Source organism: Lineus longissimus, chromosome 5 (genome assembly GCF_910592395.1).
Source record: "Lineus longissimus chromosome 5, tnLinLong1.2, whole genome shotgun sequence".
Taxonomy (NCBI): Eukaryota; Metazoa; Nemertea; class Pilidiophora; order Heteronemertea; family Lineidae; genus Lineus; species Lineus longissimus.
In genome coordinates, this window is record NC_088312.1 from 13232861 (window position 1) to 13250016 (window position 17156).

General features: G+C 42.2%; 1 protein-coding gene across 1 annotated transcript; it reads right to left on the reverse strand.

Annotated features, from left to right (window-relative positions):
* Positions 1-11816: 11816 nt before the first annotated feature.
* On the reverse strand, positions 11817-16829 carry LOC135487882 (A disintegrin and metalloproteinase with thrombospondin motifs 9-like). Its single transcript, XM_064772068.1, has 3 exons — positions 16611-16829; positions 15271-15438; positions 11817-12469 (listed from the first exon to the last, which is right to left on the reverse strand). Exons 1-3 carry the CDS (start codon positions 16827-16829, stop codon positions 12323-12325), a joined length of 534 nt encoding a protein of 177 aa, XP_064628138.1. The 3' UTR covers positions 11817-12322.
* Positions 16830-17156: the final 327 nt, after the last annotated feature.

Consider the following 17156-nt stretch of genomic DNA (forward strand, 5'->3'; position numbering starts at 1 on the left):
GTGACAAATGTGTCAGAGAGAGAGATTATAATTCCGCCTAGGTCAACTGTTGCTGACTTGTTCCTTCCTAATTGGGTCAGATCAGTTGGCAATAGCAAGAAACGCCAAGATGTGGATGCGCCTGTGAATTCTGCAAAGTTGGCGGAGACAACTGAAGAGCCTGAGCCTAGTGAACGCAGTTCTAATCCAGACTTTATAGACAAGTTCCAGTTTGACGAAAGCCTTTCGGCGGAATGGTCTGGTAGAGCACGAAGCTTGCTGCGAGAATTTCGAGATGTATTCTCAACTCATGACATGGATATAGGTTGTACTGATAATGACAGAACATAGGATTGAGTTAACCAACGACATTCAATTTAAAGAAAGATCAAGACCTATAGCTCCTCGTGACTTGGAGGATGCTCGGAGACATATCCAACAACTTTTAGATGCGCAAATCATCCGTGAATCGAAGAGCCCTTACGCAAGTCCGATTGTATTGGTACGGAAGAAGAACGGTGATGTAAGATTGACAGTTGACTATCGGAAACTAAATAGAATCACTGTAAAGGACGCCTACGCTCTTCCAAGAATCGAGGATGCCTTCACAAAGTTATCTGGTTGCCGTTGGTTTTCTACCATGGATCTTAAGTCTGGATATCATAATGTGAAGATACGAGAAGAAGATAAGTCACAGACTGCCTTTACTTGTCCATTGGGCTTCTTTGAGTGGAACAGACTTCCACAGGGCGTAACTAATGCACCAGCAACCTTTCAAAGACTCATGGAGAGATGTTTGGGGAGTACGAATTTAGATTGGGCTCTCGCATTCATAGATGATTTGATAATCTTTTCAACTACACTTGAAGAACATGAATCTAGGTTACGTTTGGCTTTACAACGTTTGCGTCAATTTGGTCTAAAGTTAAGCCCGGAGAAATGTCATTTCTTTCAGAGATCCGTTCGGTACTTAGGTCATGTGGTATCAGAAAGAGGTATTGAAACTGACCCAAAGAAAGTTGCAGCGGTAAGTAGTTGGCCAAGGCCAGAGAATATGAAAGAACTCCGTTCTTTGTTAGGATTTATGGGCTACTATCGCAGGTTCATTCAGGGTTTTTCAAAACTGGCACATCCACTGACAGAGTTATTGAAAGGCTATACCCATCAAAAGGGGACAAAGTTGATTTCTGATCGTGTCAAGATAAAGAAACCATTCGGTGAGTTATGGACAGCAGACTGTGAGAAAGCATTCCTCATTTTGACGACTGCTATTACATCAGCCCTAGTATTAGTGATGGCGAATCCACAGATTACATATGAGCTTCACACAGATGCTAACCTTTCTGGACTTGGAGCTGCTCTTTATCAAAAGCAAGAAGGAACTTTACAACCAATAGCTTTTGCAAGTCGCGGCTTAAGCAATAGTGAGCGTAACTATCCAGCGCACAAGTTAGAGTTTTTGTCACTCAAGTGGGCAGTAACAGACAAATTCAAAGACTATTTGTATGGTGCAAAATTCACTGTAAAAACAGATAACAATCGTTTAACCTATGTCATGACCACAGCACGTTTAGACGCTACAGGGCAAAGATGGGTGGCCGCACTTTCATCCTTTGACTTCACCATCCAATACATTGCTGGCAAGAAAAATTCTGATGCTGATGGACTTTCCAGAAGACCCGAACCGATGGATGACCCTGAGCTACTGGATGACTGGGATCAAGAGGAAGTTACCAACTCCTTATTAGACAGAGCTAAATGCACAACTGACGTCAAAGTGTTTTTGTGTGCTGCCCTAACCGCCGCTGATGCACCACCAATCATGAGCTTTGCCAATTCCATGGGTGCCATTACTGAATTGCAGGATGATCCATTCCAAGGGATACCAGTTACGGCATTGAAGAGAAGCCTGATCAGGAAAGCCCAGAGTAGTGACCCCACAATTGGACGCGCCCGAGAGATCGTTGGAGCCAATGTTACATTTAACCAAATGCAACGTAGGAAGGAGCTGCCTGCCGTGAGATCCTTGTTAAAGAATTTCAAATCTTTCAAGATCACCGATGGACTACGTTACAAGGGTAGCAACCTTAATGGGAAGCATTTTGACCGATTAGTGGTACCTGCAGAATATAGAGCTCGAGTGTTTACAGGAATTCATGATGACATGGGACACCTAGGTTCCGAGCGTGCAATCGGCATAGCCAGAATGCGCTTCTATTGGGTAGGCATGGAGCAAGACATACACCGTTACTGCCGCCATTGCCAGAGATGTACTTTGAGGAAGGCGAGCAACAATCGCCCTGCTATGTTGAATAAGTTACAGTCTACAGGGCCTATGGACCTTGTGTGTATTGATTTCTTGTATGTTGATCAGGATGAAGCTGGCAGGGAGAATATATTGGTTGTTACCGACCACTTCACACGTTTTGCAAGGGCGTTTGTCACAAAGAAGCAGACTGCCAAAGAGGTAGCAGCAATGTTGTGGAAAGGATTCTTCTTAGACTTTGGTTTTCCGCGAAGACTTCACTCTGACAAAGGGGCTTGTTTCACTGGCAAATTAGTAACTCAACTGCAAGAGATATCAGGAATTGAAAGTTCCCTTACAATCCCATACCACCCGCAAGGGAACAGTCAGTGTGAGCGGTTTAATCGCACTTTCATTGGCATGTTAGGGACACTTGATGCGGAGCGCAAGTCACAATGGTCTAAACATATTAAGTATTTAGTGCATGCGTACAACTGTACCATTAACGACTCCACAAGATTCTCACCATTTGAGCTGATGTTTGGAAGGCAACCCCGACTACCAATAGACTGGTACTTCGGAATTAAGGATCAGTCAGGAGAAGAAGATAGGTCGTTCGACAAGTACGTACAGGAACTCAAGAGTAGTCTCAAGGAGGCATACGATAAGGCCTGTGAAGCATCCGACAAGAATCACGCCAACAACAAGAACAGACATGACAAGAAGGTCAGACGGGTAGATTTAAACATGGGTGACCGAGTACTGGTCAAGAACGTGAGCGTCAGAGGCAGACATAAACTGGCAGATGCGTGGTGTCCGGACATTTACAGGGTGTGCAAGCAGATCGGCGGAGATGATTCTCCTGTATACATGGTACGGAGAGAGGATGGAAAAGGAACAACCCGAGTTTTACATAGGAATCTTCTGTTACCTTGTGGATTCCTACCACTTCCAGGGGTAAAGGATACTCAACAACCAACTCCATCAAGTTCAGACCGCCCAGTCCCTAAACCCCGGAAGAAGACCATATCAGTACCAGTACAAGAAGAATTTGCACAAACAGTGTCTAGCTCAGAGAATGAGCGGCCTTTTTGGGATACTTCCGATTCCGAGTCTGAACAGGATATACCACAGACAATTCCACAACTAGCAACACCGGCCGCTGCTGATCAGCAGACTGCTGATTATGATAGTCCGCCAAGAAGATCGGGGAGACATCGTGGCCCACCAGAACGTTTAGGATATGACGCATTGGGGAATCCAAGTGTTCATCAACAGAATGCTGTTGCTCAGTTATTTGGAGCTGTTGCTGCACTTGCGGGGGCTACAACTATCCCGGTGATAAGGCGTAGCTATCCAACTTAATATGTGTTGCATTTATACTTCAACGCCTTGAACTCGATTTTGAGAATTTATATAGGAAGGAGTGGAGTGAACTGTTTGTAAAGTGCATTTCTGTGACAATCATGGATGTTATGGTTGCTTACGAGTTAGTTTAGCTAAGTTGATTCAGTTCAAAGGTTTAGATAATGTGACACACCCTGCTACACAGCAGTGTGTTGGAAATTTCACTTGCTGGTCATTGTTATGAGACATGACTTTTGTGTGTGATTTGATGTTGTAACTAAGTTCATCCTGATGTATGTTAATCATCTCTAGGAATTGCCGTTATTGAACAAACCCTGTAGGATTATCCGGGTAGAGTTAGGTACATGTAGTTGATGGTAGCTGATATTTTTCTCTTTGTTTTCTTTTGGAAAATAAACGTTTGAACAATAAACGCTGTATTAGTGTTTTCATTCTCTAGCTGGAGGTAGTTTTGTGTTCAACCCGCCCTTAATTTGTATTAGTACATGTTCTTAATTGGGGAAGACATTGCCAGGTGGGTGACCCATCACTCTTTTTTTTGTAAAATTTATGTTTTTCTAATTAGCTGCGTATGTATATAGTGTATGCTCTACAAGCACACCCCCTACAACTTGTGATTCATAGTATTTAGTGCAACATTTAGAAATAAACACCACATTCGCATATCCAGACGTGTTGTAGTTATAATTAGGGTATCGATCCACGATTTTCGGTTGTTACATTAAGTAGTATTTAGGTGTAAGACTTTGACTTAAGTGTGTTTATGAATACCGGCCCTGGGTTCGAGACAGGAAACCAAAGCTCACTGAGCTCCAACTTTGGCGTTGAAACGGTCCAAGAAAGTAACTGCCTGGAATAGAGCTTTCGGAGTCTGTGCTCCGCGGCTATAGGACGCATTGCCTACACCATGTACACACCCTAGGCAGACTGATTGTTTTATCAGTTTTAAGATGAGTATTAGGACCTACCTTTTTACGGAGGCTTTTAAAACGTACATGACTATTAATGGTTTCAACAGTGTTTTAAAATGTCTTTCTGTATTTTCATGCTTGTTAATGTTTTTGTAAAGCGCTACTGACAATTGATTTTTAAGTGGCGCTATATAAAAATAAACTATACATTTTCAGGTCCCACAGTTCTTTCACATTTTGCACTTTTTCATTGGTGGTTTCTTGCCACTGCCTTGATATGATCAGATCTCCCTGATCGGCACTCTTTCATTTTCTAACAGCTTAACTCACCCATATAATACCTGACGTGATGAGCTGTACACACCAACTAAATTGTTCTTTCACCCTTGTACTAATCTGATCCAATACCTATTATTAGTAGTATTACTTATATCGAACTGGTTCAAAATTAATGGTATATTTTGTGAATGCCAGATATTCAAAATTGGGCTGGTTCCTCGGCAAATTAATGCAGCACCTTGTAACGTGCTATTTGGATGACATCATCGCTTAAAACATTGGTGCTCGTCTGGAAGTGCCTGCACGGTCGGGCCCCTCAGTACCTCGCTGAGATGATCAATGTCTATGAGCCAGAAAGGCACCTGCGGTTAGCACACGACCTATCACTTGTAGTTCGGCGTGCAAAAAGAACATACGGCGAGCGGGCATTTGGCCACTCGGCCCCCACGCTCTGGAACCGGCTGCCGACCAACATCCGGGCAGCCGCGACCCTTAAGGAATTTCGCGGATTGTTGAAGACAGAGCTGTTTAGTCAGGTGTGATCTTTTTATCTGTAAAGCGCTCGTGAACGAGCATTTTGCTTGAAACGGGCGCTATAGAAATATGGTATTTACATTACATTACATTACATTACATCGCTGTGCAGGCATAACGATTTTGAATGTCCTTATGGAAACACTGTCCCGGGACAAGGATTACATCATAGCATGCACTTTTGATCTATGAAGTTTGATTGTGATGGGTTCTGATCGGAACCATACATTGATCCGTCAACATTATACTGGCAGTCGGACTCTTTTTTCGAGGAAGGATGGGGTGGGGGGGGGGGGGGGTGCTGAACCATTGCCTTTCTACACAGTCAATTTCAATCCCTCCAAAGGGATCAGGGTTATCTTCACAACTAGGGTGGCTATTCGGACAGCGTCAGCAAGCTTTAAACAATTACTCTTTCGATCAGATATTAAACAGACGCTTTTTTCCAAGCTTCATAGAATCGTATTTTGCTCAGTCGTAAGAGAGATGTTTTATTCCAATGCGTTTTTGCACATAAAGGACTGATTCCACTTCAGCGGGAAACCTCCGCGGCTGGCCGTTGTGGCGAACTTTCAAATGCAAAACTAGCAAACGCGGTATGCAAACTGCCGCAGTTTTCTACAAATGCGCTGTTAAGTTGAATAAATCCTTTAACCCTATAATCTTCTACGAACCACCTATGCCTGTCCCTCTGATATAGATTGGGCATTTATTAGGCGGCAAATGGCTTTTACATAAGACGTTCTCTGCATTGCCATATTACTTATATAATGCCCTACACCGGTATGTCACTAAGACTATTCACTATCTCAGAGAAATTGACCTCCACATTTATAATCGTTGGGGTCAGTTAAAGATGTTGCAGTGGGGTATATGCAACCACAACTGCCTGTTACATTTAGGAGTGCTCTTCTCGGCAGGTGTCGGGTTAATCAGAACAAAACTCAGCTAAATATTCCCATAAGTCAGAATAAAAAACTTCCCCATGCGTCGGGAAATCTTTTCGACATTCATCAAAGAAAGTTTAAACATTATTCGTTAGCTATCATGCGTGGATTTCTATACAATCGATTGTTTTGGGCATAAATATGATGAAAGTTAGAACAATACGCGTCGATGAAAGCGTTTCTACATTATGCGTCGGCTTCGACATTATCCGTTGTAACATCACTGCCATTCCAGCAAGCCCCACAACCATGGCTATAGGCGTGCAACGCGGGGTGTGATTCGGCGTTTCGATATCATTATTATTAGGTTCTGATATAAAATCATAGATCACGTTCATACAAAATACGTCTTCGTTGTTACTGGTGTAAGATGTATAACAGAGCCAATCGTTAATGTCCAGAACAATTGTCACGTTAATCCAGAATGATGTCATTGATGCCATGTGCTTACTCGATTAACAAGAATGCTTCAATTCCCCATTTCAAACCATAAGTAAAGCATAGACTTTATCAAATCCTGCCATTACCTATAAAATGTGATTTTTATTTTGAGCAATTCCCAGTATGGGTCTCCTCTTTATCATGTTGCAATCGATAATACAATTGTTCAATTTAATAATGATGAGAAAATTGATGAAATCAGTCGATTGTACTATTTTGCCACTAACAGTGTTTTTATCAGAAGAGGCCAATGAATACATTATTGCCTTAACGCCATATTGATCATCATCATTGTAATTGTTTTGTCAGGTCCCCGTATCGGGTAGTCCAAAATAATCATATTCATCGTATTAATTTGCGGATCATGTGGAGGTGTGTGCATAGAAAATAGAGTGGTTGAGATATAGATCTGAGAACGAGAATGAGAACGAGGTGGCATATTTTGACGACGGATTTCGCGTGTCCGAATAGCAACATAAGCAACACGACACTTTGCGAGCTGTGCAAGAACCCCTCACTACAAATGACTCCAAACAAAGATGGTCAATGTTGGGCCGTACTCTACGTGCGGACATCGACCGACACACCTAGCCTGCTTTAAGTCCATGCACAGATGCATTTTACCTCGGCGACATCATTTCTCGCGGACATTGATCTCCACGTACACGTCACTATATACTGGAGGGTGTCGGGTCTCTTATTGGGTTCGTTTTTATTACATCTTTTAGATGACGACTTTTTTTTCGATTGAGGGAATGCAGGGGATTGCAGACGACCGTGAGCCGAGATGGATGCCAGCCTGAGTAAATGGTGCAGAGCATAGCTACGGAAGCGTATTAGTGCCAAGTAAAAAAAAGTTTTGGTATCAATGAAGAATTTTTTTTAATCACTTACGTACGAGATAGTATCACGTAATAACGCGATCATTCGCACTATTGCGTACGTACGTGATACTAACGCGGGATTACGAGATAACTATCACGTAATTACGAGGTAACTAACGCGTAATTATGCGATAACTAACACGTAATTACGAGATGACTAACGCGTAATTACGAGATAACTATCACGTTATTACGCGATAACTAACACGTAATTACGAACTAGTTTTCTTGTAATATCACGTTATTACGCGATAACTAACACGTAATTACGTGATAGTTTTCTCCTAATAACGTGATAGTTATCTCGTAATTACGTGTTAGTATCATGTACGTACGCAATAGCGCGAATTATCGCGTTATTACGTGAAACTATGTAGTACTTACGTGATAAATTTTTTTTTTCATTTATGCCAGAAACTTTTTCACTTGGCACTAATACGCTTCCGTACATAGCGGAAGGAAATGGGAAAGAAGTGTTCTTAGTTTACAGGGTGTTTCAAAAAAAAGAAACCGAGATTAATTGGTTAATTTCATCTAGTGGTTCTGGCACAACTACCACATCTGAGACTTCTTTCATGCTTTCAATTAACTTTGATTTTTTTAATAAAACAAACGTTTTACTCCCTTATCGTTTCGAGCCCATATGGTACTGTTGAAATTACATCGTCTAAAATATATCTCCTATCATCGAATGGATTTAAACTGCGTTTATTAACTTCCTCCACAAACATACTGTGCTTATCAGATCGTATTGGATAACATGACCTAAGTTGGGGTCAAAGGTGAAACAAATACTTTGTTAGGCCAAAAAAGTTAATGTTATGTTTCTGGTTTCCGCCCGCCCAATTCCAACCCCAGCACGTCAATGCCTTTTTATTTTCCAATTCAGTAGCCACGCAGATGATATCCTGCACCTCAGCGCCACGTGGCGTTTATTTGAACTACCCTATTATACGCATGACTCATCGTTGGAATATCCCTCAGGCGTGCATTAATTTAAGGAATTGAACCCGAGGCGGAGGACCTTGGTTGAGTTACCAAGACACTCGAGGGTGGAGCTAAAATACAGTCCAAACCCGAGCCGACAGGCGAGGGTTTGGACGAAATTTTAGCTCCACCCGAGAGTGTCTTGGTAACTCAACCAAGGTCCGAAGCCGAGGGTTCAATTTCTATTCTAAAATACCTCAAACTTAAAAAGATAGGCCACGAAAATAACTTGAATATGTGCGAATTTGGCAAATTCCATCCATCGCCGGCCCGGCCGGAGCGCCGGTAGCGCCGTTGTTACATTATGTTACGGCAACGTAATACAGAAAATGGGGTAGTTGTAAAACAAGAAACACAGAAACGAAACAGAAACACAGAAACACAGAAACGAAACGCAGAAACCAGTCTTGTGGCGAATTCTGGTCTGCAAACTCCATCTTGTTGCCATGGTTGTGGCCGCGAACGCGGGTGTAACTAAAACCGGTATTCAGTCGGAATGGAAGGAGGAATGCTCATTTCCCAATACCCCTTTTAGCCTCATCAACGTGTGCGCAGATTGGCAGCATCCGGCCTTGATCGTGCCAATACACTACATGTATGTACTACACGGCGTAAATAGAAAATAGTCCTTCGAATAGCGAGTCCTGTTCTTTTGTACATTCCATGGCCTGTGCACGACACTAGGCTGAACTTCCCTACTGCAACCTCATTAACATAAACATATATTTAAAGGGACTATTTAAAGGCAGCAGCTGGGCAGGCAAGATTGAGCTACTCCAAGTCCAAGTCTAGTGCCCGCCCCCCCCCCCCCACTTTACTCTATTCTAGTCGCCAAAATTGGTCTCTCACGTCTCACATAACGTCGAAATGATTCACCCATGTACTGGTACCGTACCTTGCATTTAGTGCTGCATCAGACGGGATTTGTAGGATGATCCTGGTACTTCATGTAAATTGAACACTACAAGGCAAGATGTTGCACTGCACCTTCATTTAAAATAACATGCTGTAGGAATCGAATCGAACCTACCAAAGTACTACACCACCACCTCAAAAGACTTCACATATCGTGCCGCCCCCTCCCCCCCCCCCCCCCCCCCCCCCCCAAAGTTGCTCCATGTATCCCCTCAACAACTCTATTGCATTCCGGCTGGCCGCAACCCACCAACCTCAGATTTTACTTTTAAACGACAATAACAACGGATTGGGCAAGGAAAGTATCGGCGTGCCGCTTGATTCCAACCTTTTTGAAAACCCGTTTGATTTTCGTTTCTGCGTTTCGTTTCTGCGTTTCTGTGTTTCTGTTTCGTTTCTGTGTTTCTTGTTTTACAACTACCCCAGAAAATGAGACATGTACATTTTGTACAGCGCGCATAGGAAGTCCGCATCGGCTCGCTCAAGTGATGCTAAAATCCGCGCAAATGGGCTATTTGGAGCGTTTTTCTCGGCAAATATGTGTAGTGCTCATTAAAAAACTTAGGGTGGTTGATGCTTCCCTGGCTGATTTGTGTTTGAAGCAGTGTTTTGAGAGCCTCAAACTTCTGAAGTGAGCTGAAATTCCATTGACGTGACGTGTGCATGGTTTCCACATTTTAGTGCAACCCGAGGGAACTTTGGTAGAGCATCTTGGTTGCGTGTCCAAAACACTCCGCTCTCAGAACGAGGCTTATGCATTTTCCATTTAAAAGTTGACTTTACGGTACCAAGGTATTTTAGAATTGTATATATTGTTGAGCATTGTTTGGCCACACGCCGCTACAGGTGTGAGTAGGGACACACCACGTGAGCATTTCATTGTATCGATACAGCAATGGCAAGGCAGCTTATTTCTCTTGCCATATCGTTTGGTACCAAATTCTTCACCCGTTTGGTGTTGCAGATATCGCAAAATTAGCTTACTAAAAGTAATCAAAATTATCACAAAAAAAACAACAACCCGCATGACCGCATCCATTTTCAGTCGACCATGAAACCAGAAACATAACATTAACTCTTTTGGCCGTAGGAACCCTTATTTGTTATCTATCATGTCCTTTAGGTTTTATAAAGTTCTATTGCGTAGTTTTTGAGATATATTGGTTTGAAAACTAGGCCTTTTTTGCTCTTGTCATACAACGGGTGGTCTTTTGGATAGCTACTGAAATCAAAATTCTCCTTAAGAGTTTTCAGGTCCTCTGTTAAATCATCAGTCTTGAACTTTAAGACTAAACTGTCAGTATCAAGAAAGAGTAACTCTATGTTTTTCTCACCGAAATGTGGTTGCAGTGTCTCGTAGTAGAATTTGTACATTGGTAATTTAGATATTTCTAGAACTGTAGCCCCAATGTAAATCGGTTTATTGAAAATCATATTTGCTTTTCTCATCAGAATTGCAACCAAATCCTCATCGAATATAACTTCCGAGTCGAGCTTAGGATTGGCGTGCATCCTCGAAGCAACGTCGTGGTTCGTCACCAACTCAACATCCTTCCTTTTCCTTATGTTTTCACAGGGTTTCCATAGAAAGCGTCGTTCATTAATTTCAAGAAGTCTTTCTCAGGTCGGTTTTGGCCACCATCCTTTGTTTCGTATTGAAATCAATATATTTTCCCAACCACTTTCTCTGCTTAAAACTGATTGCATTGTGGAGTTTTTTCGTTGAAAAAATGGCGGGAGAAGGCAGGGAATTAGGAAAACATGCCGGGAGAAGGCAGGGACGATGCCGGTCAGCTTCGCCGGATTGTACTAAAAATAGCTGACCACAATGCAGAATAAATGAACTGCCACATTGTCCTCATCTCAAATTCACCGATACAACAGTCCAACTTAAACCCTCCACACCCAACAAACTACGCCCGCATTTCACAACAATACTCCCCTGCCGAAAAGCCACCGAAGAAAGACACCTCCCTCCGCCGGAAAGTTGATTTCTAAATTCCTTGTTTTTCAGCAGTTTCCATGGGTTTTTCACGTACGCAATTCATTCGGCATGAATAAGATAGTGTGCACGTGCTTCTAAAAGACTCACTTTGTCGTGCATAATCGAATGATATGCAATTGTTTACATCTCGCATTTGGCACGTGTTTGGCAGGAAGTTTCTCTCTCAGCTTTTCGACAGTGTTGATCGGGCACCGTTGATAAGATCGCACAGGATCATATTATATTTGACCTTGATTCTTCCATCCCAATTGGAGGACCAACTCTCTGAGAGGATAAGAATACATTCACACAGACTTGAAAATGCGGCATTGTCATCTCGTGCGAAAAGTATGAACTATATTACTTGGACAAAGATAATGAATATACAACTGGTCCGGGGGGCAATAAGGGGTCCTATCATGCATGAATGCAAAAATATCTCCCCTCATTTGGACACTTGATCTGATTAGGGGGCCCTATCAGAAATGAACTGCATCGTAGTTAAATTCTTGGCCGGTGATATATGCCGTAAAGTCAGAAGTGCCTATATCTTGTCAATCATGCTTGATGGGACAATTTTCGAGTCAAATCCATGGTATAAGGGGTAGGTCTATCCAATGCCACCATTGTCAAAAATTAATTTAAACTTCTCAAAATTCAGATGGTGGCCAAAATGACTGTAAAAAAGCTCGTTGCGCGTTGAGTGGTGTTAGTCTCGTACTCGCGTGCAGTTCCTTATTCAGCTGTATGTATCTGTTCCTATATAAGATAGCGTTGACAACAGGGAGGAAGTAATTGTGTATCATGTTACGAGTTCTTTTCCTATCTATTATCATCGTCCTTCTATCTCAAGGCTTATATATCTGCAGATAGAGGCCGCCACTAGCAGAGCAGCTGCCACAGTACCCATCGCATTTGTTGTGAACACGCTGCCAGTTGTTGGTGATCGAAAGTGTGCCCATCCGTTGGTTAAAACCCACCACCGTCCATGTAGTCTGAAACGGCGTATAAGAACAATTAGATTTTTTAACTTCCGAGTCTCAATCAGAACTTCATATAACGTTACTTATAACTTTCTGACGAGAAAATGTTGCTGTAACAGACACAATGTTACAGACACACACTAACAGGAACTGTACCTGACCCCTTTCAAAAGCTGCAATCTAAACTGTGTCGGGGCCATTTAGTCAGTAAGAGGAGAGCCTGCACAAAATGTATAATTTTAGTTCGCAAAGGTTGAGCGCCAGCTAAACTGAAGATCAAAACCACTCGGCTCCACCCGAGCGGTGTTCGGTGGGGGAACCAATACCGACAGTAAGGTAACAATCTATATCCTTAAAACACCTCAAATTAAACAATAAAAAAATGTGAATTTGAATGTGTTTTTTTACTGCTTCCATATTTTGCATCAAACCATTCGCGGTTTTGGTTGCCGAACCATAGCCCATTAGGCTTCGATCCGCTACGCTGTACATCTAGCCAATAATGTGCGGCCTCGAAAAAGGCAAGGGAGAGACTTAGTCGTACGCAATCAGCCTAATGCACAGCTCATGCGCAGACGGACGCCCCAGCTCTGTAATTATTATTATTATTATTATTAAAACATATTTTTAGGTGCCTTTATCAACAAATTGCTCAAAGGCACCTAATACAATCTAAGAAACAATGTGCTCAAAGTACTAAAATACAGGAATAAAACAATAAAACAATTTAGGACCACATGATTAAAAACGGATTTAAAAATAGGCTAATTTAAAAAGATAGGTTTTCAATGCCTTCTTGAAGATGCCCAGGTCAGCTGTCGATCGGATGAAAGAGGAAGGTCATTCCGCAGCCTTGGGACCGAAGCCCCAAAATATCTCCCTCCACAGACCGTCCTACGGCGGGGGACCTTGAGTTTATACTCCCCCGCAGAGCGGAGTGCTCTGCCAGGCCTGCGGAAGGAAACCAACTCCGAGATGTAAGGAGGGGCTGTGGAATGAAGGGCTCGAAAGGTATGGATGAGAACTTTGTACCGGATCCTAAACTTCACGGGCAACCAATGTAGGTCGATCAGTACAGGTGTTATGTGGTCAGACTTTTTAGTACGAGTGATCAAACGTGCCGAGGCGTTTTGAACTTTCTGTGGGGATTGCACCAGTTGACCTGAGACACCATCAAGAAGAGCATTGCAGTAGTCGAGTCTAGATATTACTAGACTATTGACAAGTGACTTGGTTGCATCGGCAGGCAAATAACTCCTCAATCTACCAATGTTCCGGAGGTGGAAGAAGCAGGAACGAGCAACAGAGTTCACCTGCCTCTCCATGGTTAGGTGCTTGTCAAATATAACTCCCAGGTTGCGAACTGCTGTGCTCGGTTCAGTGCTGCAACCATCAACAGAAACTGAGATGTGATCAATGGCCTGGCCTCCACGCAGGGTGAACAGCATCACTTCTGTCTTATCACCGTTTTGTTTTAGAAAGTTTGAGCTCATCCAATTGCTGATGGCTTTAAGGCATGTCTCGAGGTTGTGGACAGCTTTGTTTTGAATCACCAGATCTTTTTTGGGAAAGAAAATGTAGAGCTGTGTATCATCAGCGTTCATATGGTAGTCCAGGCCATGCATCTGAATAAGAGTACCCAGGGGTTTAGTGTACATCGTGTATAACTTCGGTCCAAGAACCGATCCCTGAGGAACTCCATATTTGAGCTTGCTGCTGTCTGATGCCTGACCGGAGTGGATAGTAGTAAGATAGTAGTAATTAGAAGTATCTTGGGATTAAATTTAAGGGGTAATGAATGCCAAGCAAATTAAACTTTTTTTCACAATCGGCAAGCCTTCAAGACCTATGAGGCCCGGCTGCTATGAGGCTGATCAGACCAGATCTATTCATCTATCCCAATATATTCCTCAGAGCCTAATCTACAGCAGGTAGAGTGGCATGCGGATGCTCGAATAAAGAAGTGCAAGGTGATTCCTCCAATCAAGGCAGATGGCAGCCCAGGTCACCGGTGGAAGAAAAATGAAATAATAAATGTTGGCATTTATATATTAACTAGTATGTATGTTTATTGCTTAATGTTTCAAAGCATTTATGAGACAAACATGTTGTATCCGGATCACCACTAATTTTGTTTGACTTTTCAAGACATATATGATGCAGAAAAGGTAGGTACTCTACTCGAAGTAGGGTCTACTGGTACTCAAGTCTGCAAAAGAAAAGTCACCCAACTCAAACAGAACATATCATTTCCTACAAGTTCAGAAAAAAACACCATACTTTCCCGTCAGCACATCACTGCACATGCGTGTTATATGGCCACAACTTCATTAATATGCATGAACTGACGTCACAATGCATGTTTTAGGAACATGCCTCTACAGCTCCTTGAATAATGCCTACCAATGAAACGACACCATTCGATGCCAATATTTCCCGCCGGCCCCACTTGTGGTTGGAAGGGGCTGGTCTATTCTAACCACAACCGCTGAATTGCAGGCGCATCGTTCATTATCATTGTAAACAACTGTGGTCCATTCTGAATCCAAACATATGCATGTATTTCTTCTTTATCGGCTGACAACAAGTCTTAGGCGATCATGGCGATCGGTGCGTTGAACAAGCGATCAGAGCTGGTATCACGTGACATACCTCGCATTGAAAATTGTTAAATAACCAGTTCGTCTATTTTCGTGTTCGACTGGTTTTAAACATATTTAGCAAATTGCAGGTTTAGATCTTAACAGGAAAAGGAAATTCTCTGTTGTCTGAAGATAAATCAATAATGGTTTGGTTGAGAATGAATGACTTACCCCTTCTTTGACCTTGAACTTCGTTCCTACTAGGTCGATATGGAATGATCCGAGTAGCTTCCCTTGAAGGGAGCATCCTCCACCAGTGCCGTACGGATGCTTTGTTGTGCCACCGGTTGAACCATAGAGAACCGCAAATGTGTAGTCGTTGCCAATGACCCTCAAATTCTGGAATAAGACAATTTGGCGATAAACGGTATACATGCAATAGACGAAGTAAGGTGACGCATTGCTGATGAACTACGTTAACGAATTACGGTATCGAACAGATTATATGTAACAATTAAAGGACCATTGGTATTATTAAGGTCAATATTACCCAGCTGTCGACTGTCCAGTCACCTCCTATTCTACATAAGTTAGTTAAAATTCAAAACCTGGCTGAATTATCATGAAGGACATTGATTAATCTAAAGCTCATTTCAATGTTAAGGTGCCGGATTATGTTACCAAAATAGGCGGGGCATCGTGACTTGAACATTGATTTACTACCATATATCACGAAGTTTCGACTCCATCCGAATATCTAGATGTATTTTTGATAAGCAAGAAGCACAAACGATTTTAAAATATGCCTCTTAATTTGGCTAATTACTAATACAAATGCATTGCTGACGAAATTCAACTTCCTACTGCCCTTTTTTGGACCATTGCATTCGGAAGTTGATAGTTGCATTCACATCGGATACACTTTGGCATTCACGCTACAGAGAGTTTTTATTTTCAATTTTCGAAACGTAACTTGGAAAAAAAATCGAAATTTGCGCGTTTTTAACGACTAATTAGCAATTGATTTATTAACCGTGACGTAAATTGCAAAAAGGGCTCTGTAACGAGATGCAGAGAGTTATTTTGCGTTGATTCCAATTGGTGTATCGGACAACGGAGCTCGGCGTGATTAACATGTTTATGTTGAAAATACCGATGTTATTGTATCAGTAATGGTCCTTATTAAACGTCATTTAATTATTTCTCTGCTTTTATCATACGCAACATTCCTTAAGTATTCCATATTTCTTTACTACGGCTCGGTAATCCCTCATGGCTAGGAGCTATTCAATTTTAAAGTCGACATGGTCCGCAAATTTACCTAACATGACCCTGCACCTTAAGCCACTCACAGTTTTGATGCTCTGATCAGAACATCAATACTTTAATGGGTGGGTTATTTACTGTTGTATTAGTGCTTGAGTCCCATATAGGGTTACGGGTGCTTACTGCCTTATCGTCGCGAGTTAATTCTGACGCAACGGTCAAATCGCGATAAAACTATATGCAAATTGATGTCAATGAGCATTTGCATGGCCGCTCATCAGCACCTTCAAAATGTGTGGACCTACCGTTGTGTCGATTCTGATCTTGGTAAACGAAGTGCCGCCTTTCCTGGTATAGCTGCTTTGGCCAGGCCAGTAATTCGTGTTCACACTTCCTGGAAGAAGGTCAACAAACTCCTTGTAGCCGCCAGGAACGTTGACATCGTTCTTGCAGTACAATGAAATGGGAATGGTCTGAGGTGTTCCCGGATAGAGGCAGTATAATCCATCTCGCAGGGTATTCATTCTGTGCCCGTATTTGTATTCTGCACACGATTGAGGTTTAGCTGAAAAAGAGATAGCGCGGATCAAATGGTTTGGTTAGGAGTTTATAAAAAAAAGGAAATCCCATAATATAGAGTGGTCTAAAACAGTAGTTGAATTCATGACGTAAGACTTATACATAATAACAATTAGTTATAGAATTTTCAGAACTTTTGGTTAATACCCCCCCCCCCCCCGTTCATTTTTCCCGCTGTGCAAAAACTACTTGACCAATTTCCTAAGGGCTGATCGACTTTCTTTAATTATAATTTGGGAATGTTATATATCGTATCATGCACGTGCCAATTA